This window comes from Phycodurus eques, chromosome 9, assembly GCF_024500275.1.
Source record: "Phycodurus eques isolate BA_2022a chromosome 9, UOR_Pequ_1.1, whole genome shotgun sequence".
NCBI classification, from domain to species: domain Eukaryota; kingdom Metazoa; phylum Chordata; class Actinopteri; order Syngnathiformes; family Syngnathidae; genus Phycodurus; species Phycodurus eques.
Window position 1 is genome coordinate 4,209,602 of NC_084533.1, and position 8,436 is coordinate 4,218,037.

The 8,436-nt window shown below is 39.2% G+C and overlaps 1 protein-coding gene across 5 annotated transcripts in view; it reads right to left on the reverse strand.

Moving 5' to 3' along the window:
• Positions 1 to 1,456: 1,456 nt before the first annotated feature.
• Positions 1,457 to 8,436, reverse strand: part of LOC133407879 (storkhead-box protein 2-like) — a 64,104-nt gene continuing 57,124 nt past the window's right edge. For all 5 annotated transcript variants that reach the window (XM_061686198.1, XM_061686196.1, XM_061686200.1 and 2 more), the window contains one exon: positions 1,457 to 6,265. In XM_061686198.1, the coding sequence (XP_061542182.1) occupies positions 6,061 to 6,265 (205 nt within the window). In that variant the 3' untranslated portion in view covers positions 1,457 to 6,060. The remainder of the gene's footprint in view (positions 6,266 to 8,436) is intronic.

The following is an 8,436-nucleotide window of genomic DNA, read 5'->3' on the forward strand; positions in this document are numbered from 1 at the left end:
CGGATGCATTTACTGACATTGGTTTTCTGAAGTGCTCCTGAGCCCTTGTGGTGATATCCTTTACACATTGATGTCGGTTTTTGATGCAGTGTCGCCTGAGGGATCGAAGGTCACGGGCATTCAATGTTGGTTTTCGGCCTTGCCGCTTACATGCAGTGATTTCTCCAGATTCTCTGAACCTTGTGATTATATTATGGACCATAGATGATGAAATCCCTAAGTTCCTTGCAATTGTACATTGAGGAACATTGTCCTTAAACTGTTCAACTATTTTCTCACGCACTTGTTCACAAAGAGGTGAACCTCGTCCCATATTTGCTTGTGAATGACTAAGCAATTCAGGGAAGCTCCTTTTATACACAATCATGGCACCCACCTGTTCCCAATTAGCCTGTTCACCTGTGGGATGTTCCAAACAGGTGTTTGATGAGCATTCCTCAACTTTCTCAGTCTTCTTTGCCACCTGTCCCAGGTTTTTTGGAACATGTCGCAGCCATAAAATTCTAAGTTAATGATTATTTGCTAAAACAATAAAGTTTATCAGTTTGAACATTAAATATCTTGTCTTTGTTGTGTATTCAATTAAATATAAGTTGAACATGATTTGCAAATCATTGTATTCTGTTTTTATTTATGTTTAGCACAACATCCCAACTTCATTGGAATTGGGGTTGTAGATACAACCTTGAACATGTCACACCTACTGTCATCAATAACCCAGCATCCTTTTTAGAGTAGCTTCATTTTTTGGAAACTGCATTCAAATGTAAATTTTCAGAAAGTCAAAAGAGGCTAAGAGACACTACTTCTCTATATGTGCCTGTGTGTGAGTTCAGTCAGTTGATTGTTTGAAAAAACATACATCAGCAGATCAACAATGGAACAGGCTTCACAGCTTGTATGCTATTGGCCTGGATAGATTGTTGTTTTAGAGCTCACTAATGTGGAGAACTGCCACACGTACAAAGTTTAAACTGAGGTGGGAGGGGCCTCCTGTATTTTTAATTTAGGGAATTCATCATCTACGTTCCATAATATCATCAAAGGTTTCAGAGAATCTGGAGAAATCATTACATTCAAGCGGCAAGGCTGAAAACCAACATTGAATGCCCGTGACCTTCGATCCCTCATGCGGCACTGCATCAAAAACCGACATCAATGTGGAAAGGATATCAACACATGGGCTCAGGAGCACTTCAGAAAACCAATTTCAGTAAATACAGTTCGGCGCTACATCCGTAAGTGCAACTTGAAACTCTACTTCTCCTCTGCAGACACTGACAGACAGTGATGCTACATACGTAGAATCGCGTCTGGCTCTTGCCGTTGTTAGTGTTGGTTACAACAGTATACGCACATTTGTCACCATGATAAAAGTTGAAACATTTTTGTAGTTTTGAAAACTGAAGGTAAGATGGTTGGACAGGATTCACACACCACACTGGTGTAACCAAACATCATTATTTTATTATCTTAAAAAGTAACACAATCCCCATAGGGTATCACATACACTACAACAATGGTAACACCAGTACTAACATCAAAAGGACTTTCAGATATTATAGACATTTAAAAAAAAATCCCTCTTTTTATTGTTTAAATTAGCTGACTAGGCATGACAGATAAACATCATTTACAGGTATGTCACCATTTGAAGCAATGTTATTGTTGGACCTCAATTTTTTGAACCCACTGCTGATGTTAAGGGAAGACATTTCATGGACTCTCAGTGTAGAAAAGGGATGGAAGGTTATATATGACTGTGGCTGGCTGGAGGGCAATAAGGTAGATGGAGGGCCTGTGGGCCAGACAGTGGTGGGGAGAATTGGGCTAGGGACAGTGCAAATATCAGACACTGAGGCACAAAACCTCTTGGCCTCCACCATACAAGAGACTACAGCCCTATTTTCCAGGTGGAACTGGAGGTTAAACCCCTGAACTGTGGTATAGGGATATGGATTAAACAGCTCTTTGGAGTCCTGGACTCAGTGGTTAATCCAATATTAGTGATACAATAGAGGCTGACAGTAATTTTAGGGAACGGGTGAGCACACATATTGTAATGGTAATATAAACCAGACCCTGATTGCGTCTAATTGAAAGAATAGGGAACCAACCAAAAGTAGGTACCGGTGATACACATTCCCTCTGGAGAGGTAGACTTGGCACTAGAGCCCAACTGTAATTATGTGGGAAGGACGAAAGGCCTAGTGTTTCGGGGTGTAGAAGGGACTGCTTCAGGAGGTTTCAGATAAAATAACTGAGGGGCAGTCAAAAAGTATTGAGCCCAATTTAATTAAACCCACTAATATTTTTATTTTTTTCCAGAAATGTTCAGTTTGTAGTTAATACTTGTTTGTAAGTTTATCTAAAACAAGTGTTGTTTCAGCCTGTCCTCTTCCTGTCACCTATTTTGGAAATTACATCATTGTTGGATTCCCGTCAGAAGCAAAGAGCTGTAATTGAATTCTTTACTTTCGAGGAGGAACCACCACTAAACATTTTCAAAGGTTGCGAAGTGTGTATGGGGAAGCTGCAATAGGCTACGATACAGTCAAAAAGTGGGTGTCCAGGATCAAAGGCGACGAACAAGAGCCCAGCACTAGTCCCAGGATTAACCCCTAAAGATGGCCTGCTACTCCTTTGCTTGTCATGGAGGTCACTTAAAACAGGCTCTTGTTCTTGGGCATGCAACATCATCATTTCAAAAACAGCTAACAGGAAGAGGACGGGCTAAAACGAAACTTAAAAAAAATAAATAATAATAAACCTTCAAACAAGTATTTAAACTACAAGTGGTGAAAATCTTTAGTAGGTTAAATTAAATTGGACTCTACTTTTTGACTGCACCTTGTACATTATAGTCTTGCAATATTCAATACACAGGTTTACAATGATATTGCATTGCAGTGCTCCAATAAGTGGAACCTACAGGTAGCTCAAAGAGTGAGTGGTCTTGAGTCTTAGACTACATTTTCACCAAGCAGTACATATCAGTTCACCGTGGTGTGCAGTGATCAATAACCCTGATCAAGCTCGAGCTTGTTTGTGTAGGCGGGATGGTGAAGGCATCCACTACATAGAGTAAATAGCATGGAATCATTCAATAACAGAACATGCATTAATTATAGAAAATAAACAAAAGCAACAGAGGGCGTCTGGCTCCACAGCTTCCCCAACGAAGGGTCACTGTTTGACGTTTAGGTTGGCAGTTTTGGGTATTGTACCAAACTTAACTGTACTGTTTGGTGGACGCTTTATTTCTTATTGTAAAGCTGGGACCAACAGAGTACAAACCACTTTCAGTCGAGCATGTAATTGAAACCAAAGCATATTAGTAGAAACGTCAGTACTCTGGTACAGAGAAGATAATAAAGCTGTAGTACACCATAAGGTTATTTAAGATATATATATTGTTTGGGGTTCTAGATAGCTTTAAGTGGAACTTTACAATGTGCATATCCCCAATCTGAGATGAGATTTTTTTCCATGCGTCTTTGCATTTGGCTCACTCGCTTATAGCAGCTACGCTATGACAGTGGGTGAACAAAGGTAAACAAAAGGACAGGGAGTCCAGCACTTGGATGTATAGTGTGTACTGTATGTATGTGCAGACATTCACAGGCCAAAGGCTGATGACAGTGTGATCATGGAAAGGACGGGCTGTGTTTTTGCTGTTGTGGAGGTAGTTGAAGAGGAGCTTGTAAGATGACAACATCAGGTTGGCTGGCAAACTTCCAGAGCCTGCAGAAAAATGGATCTCGGATCAGGACCATGCCTGGATCAGTCGTACTACAGGATTTCCCATGATTGACCAGACCAACACATTTCAGCTCAGGCTTAAAAATGTGTCTAGCGCACTATGACACAAAGGAGCCAATCCTGCTCAGTCTTGTGTAAAACCAATATACTTCTTCGAGGGGATACCGTATATGAACGCGTCCATTAGTATGTAAGTGAAATTATTATTATTATTATTAAGCAGCCATTTAATACTATTCCAATACATCATCACTCTTTATTACGATTACCATTATGACCATCACCGACCATGATGCATTTTCAGCACCATGAGTGACCGTGATTAACTTGATTTTATTCCCCAATGTCTCATTCTGTATTAAAAAATATTGAAATAAAAAAAATAATAATAATACTTAAATCACAACCCTGCTATCGGTGAACAACACTCACAGTATATGGATTCATGTTCATTTTCAAAACCATACGATCCCATAATCTCATGGATATTGAAATACCAGTACAGGAGCTCATTTTGCATCAAAATTATGCACCTTGAATGTGTTCATATTCTCATGCCAAGTAATCAACTCAGTGCAACTTTTTGCAGGCTACAGTAACCAAACTAAGAAACAAAATTGCTCATGTCCACTGAATGCTTCTGCAGTCATTTTAAGTCTGTTCCCAACCAACTCATTTATTCATGCTGTGATATAATGTAATATACTCAAGACAATGGTATGTGTTGTATGAACCTTGACTGAAATATTAACCAGAATCCCACAGAACCTTTGAGAATCTGCAATAGTCATGGCCAAACCTTTCTGACTTGACTGCTTCAGTTTTCATGTTTGGGATTCACACTGTTTAATGTTATAACGAACAGTTAGAATGGCTCAACATTGTAAATATTGAGAAATTCTCATTTTAAAATTGCCAACATTATTTTTCAATATATAATAGAAAATATAAAAATATGCTCAAAAGTTAGTGAAACGCAATTTGAGTCACCGACTAAACTATAGACCGTGATTGTACAACAAATCCTTGTTTTGTGTTCATTGTATGCAATTCAAATTCACAACAACTTGTTAAAAGGTGTGAACCACACATTACACACAACCGTTTGTATTTGGTTGCTTTTAAAACATAAAAATAAAATGTACAGTTCTGTACTGTAACCTGAAAAACCAAGTGGTTCGTGTTTTCTTATGTGTGCTATGGCGACACCTGCTGGAAAATGGGCGAATTTCCATGAGCTGCTCAGCCTGAAGCACATTACTTTATGCAGACATGAGGCAGCAGCATCCAGTGGACCTGATAAATAACAGCAAATTCTTTAATTTGCATCCAAAAGTCAAGGAAACGGTTATAACTGACTAAAACTAAAGCTGGTGTCTTTATTCAGGCTGTTCCAATGAACAGAACACAACAGAAGCTAGAAATAGTTGCTGCGTTTGTTCTGGATTGGCTGTGCAACTCCAAACCAAATGTTAAAGTCACTGTTATTAAATTTATAGTTTTGAATGTTTAAGAAGTGCCCTCATGAATCTGATTTCTATGGTTCGAACATACCATAGACTTACATGTGTGTGTGTGACTAGCACAGGGTCAGTTCTGTCTTTAAACTGCAGGGTAATGGTTGATCCAGCTGAAACCATTGAAATCCGTGCATCTCAACTAAAAAGGAACCGATTGGGTACAGGATACACGTAATACCATCTGTCCAGCTCACATTTTTGATAAATGTTCACCGTATTCAAGCAAACAGACGAGACAAAGTGCGCAGAAACTGGACTGACTGTGTTTAGTGTCAGTAACAATAGTTAGCAGAGCTTCCAGACCCTTCAGTGTGTATAAAGACACCATCGGACGGAGATGCACTGATATGGAGCATCTGGAGTGGGAGTAGGAATTATATGACCTGAGATTCCAGATTACTGGTACACAACCATATCCCACACGTCACACACTCACCAACTCACACGAAAGCAAACGCACAGGCAAAGTAAAACCCACATAAGTGAAAGAACACGACAGCGGTGTGTAAACACAAAGCTATGAAATGACATGGTTAGTTTGCCCAGTGGCATGGTGTGTGTGTGTGTGTGTGTGTGTGTGTCTGTGTGTGTTTATGAGGGAAGAGAGCAGTCTCATGGTGGTCTAAATTCCTTTGTTTGTAAGAATATGTTTACGTGTGTATTAACAGCTATAGTTCCACAGTGGTCTTGTGGCAGCTCCACTGATTTAGTCAATGTGACAGTCTGCATGTTTAACAGTCCTTGGGGTAGGACTTCCTCTTGTCCTTCATCACGGCCTCTAGACGCTGGTGATTGATGCAAGGCAGGCGTTGGGCTTTTGGAGTTTTTCCGGTTGGCTGCCAGCTGGTTCAGGGATGGTGCGGAATGAGAACGGGGGACCGTTGCTATTTGTAATACCGAGGTGGCCGGGACTCAGAGCCAAATTCTGCCGACGATTACTCTCCACTATGGACGAGGTGTTCGATGCAAGGCTCTCCCTCGTTCTGCAAACAAAAACAATGTCATAAAGTATGCAAATTCAAATGTTACGAAAATTTCACATATATTGTTCATCATCTACGGTGGCCTGGAAGTGCAAAACAATGTAACAAATTGTGAAACACTTTTACATTTCAGAAAACAAATTAACAAAAGCACAAACACTTTTACATGTCAGAAAACAAATGAACAAAAGTCGAAACAATTTTACATTTCAGAAAACACTAACACTTCCGGGTTGTCGCAATTGTAATTTATTTCTTCTTGAAAAAGTGTTTCTGCTTTTGTTAATGTGTTTTTTGAAATGTAAAAGTGTTTTGGCTTTTGTAAATTTGTTTTCTGAAATGTAAAAGTGTTTCACAATTTGTTATATTGTTTTGCACTTCCAGGCCACCGTAATTACCATTTCAGAGCGAGTACAGATGAAAGGAATCAGGCCGATACCGGCCTAATTTCAATGTATCGGGTACTTATGAAGGCCGACGACACCAGCAACCGATACAAAAAAATATGACATCGAGTAACTACCCCTTGGCACTACACTGCCGCTGTTTGACACGTTGGTGAATCATCTTCTGTGTCAGAAAGAAAGAAACAATTATCTGTCATTATGTTCACTGAAATTATATGTATCAAAAGTCCTGGCGGTATCGGTACTCAAGAGTGAATACTTGTACTGGTATTGGTCGAACATCTGTAGAAAATACTGTTTGTCCTCGTATACCAGTAATGCATCGAAATGAAAATTCTTGGCCGAAACCGAAAAAGAGGAAAGAAACCAATGCTGAAAGCCGAAACACCGAACGAAATTGCTCTGCCAATTGTTAGTAAAATTGCATTTATGGCTATGACTGCAGAGCTGCCAACCTATAGAAATTCAATTCCAGAATAATTTGTCTGGATTTCCACATTAAAATTTTTTTTGTCAAGAACATTACCGCGGGATAGTTATCGCAGTATATTATGTAATAGGACAAAAAATATTCTAATGTAACATACCGGTAATCAGTGCTATATAAGGGGACTACAGATGAAAACTAGCCTTCTGGCTAATTCTGGCTTTTTTAACCAAGTGTATTTAATGTGTTTTATGAAATTGCATTGTCCCCTTTCAAATAAACTGATTAAAAAAAAAAATTAAAAAAAATCATAATTATTAATAAATTAGGGCTTTGATAGTTGTTATTTTAATGGTTTATTCCACCAACATTGTAATGGTGGATGCAGTTGCAGCCTGAGTCAAAGTGTAACGTGCCATCGTCAAAAAAATATGTTGATGGATTAATTAGCCTTTACCGATTCAGTTTTCAACCACAGAAAGCAAGTCTATTAAATAAGATTAATCAGATCTCAAAAGTCAAGATTACTGTAAAACTCAGCACTCTATTTTGCAAACAAACAAATAACATTACTGATCAATTCGATCGGATAGTTTGTGCATGGACAATAGTATATACTAGTATATACTTACATTTAAAAAACCCTGTTCTCACTGGTTATATACGCGGTGACGTACCAATTCATTTCAGCTTTCAGACTGCATCTTGTGTCGCTGTGTATTAGTTTTTTCCTCGACATTTATTAATGTACCTGCTATTTTTCTGTTAAAAGTTTGCTCCGCTATAACGCGGTTCCCGCCTGAACTAATTGACAAGTGACACTCAATCTCTTTATTTCTGTGCGGCATGTGCTGATAGATTAGCACTTAGCATGGTTTCTCCGTCTTACTCCTGTTAATTCCGCGTCATCCTCCTTTCGTGATAACAATACTTGTCAGAAGTGGAGCTTATTCACTCCCATGGAGGCAATGATTAGTGATTTATTCTGCATTGACAATGGACGCGTCTGTGGGCTCCGGATCGTGTTTAGCCGTGTTAGCGAGCCAGAGCTAGCTGCAGTTCATAGGTAGCTGGCGCGGCACAAAAAAGTGTGCACCAAGCATTCCCGCATAGTACCTGAACAGCGGAAAGCAGGGAGGTTGGGTAATACACACACACACACACACACACACACACACACACATACACACACACACACTATATATATATATATATAAGTTCATGTATACCCCTCCAAATGTATTGGAACGGCAAGGTCATTTCCTTTGTTTTTGTTGTATACTGAAGACATTTGGGTTTCAGATCGAAAGCTGAATCTGAGACAAAAGTTGAAAATT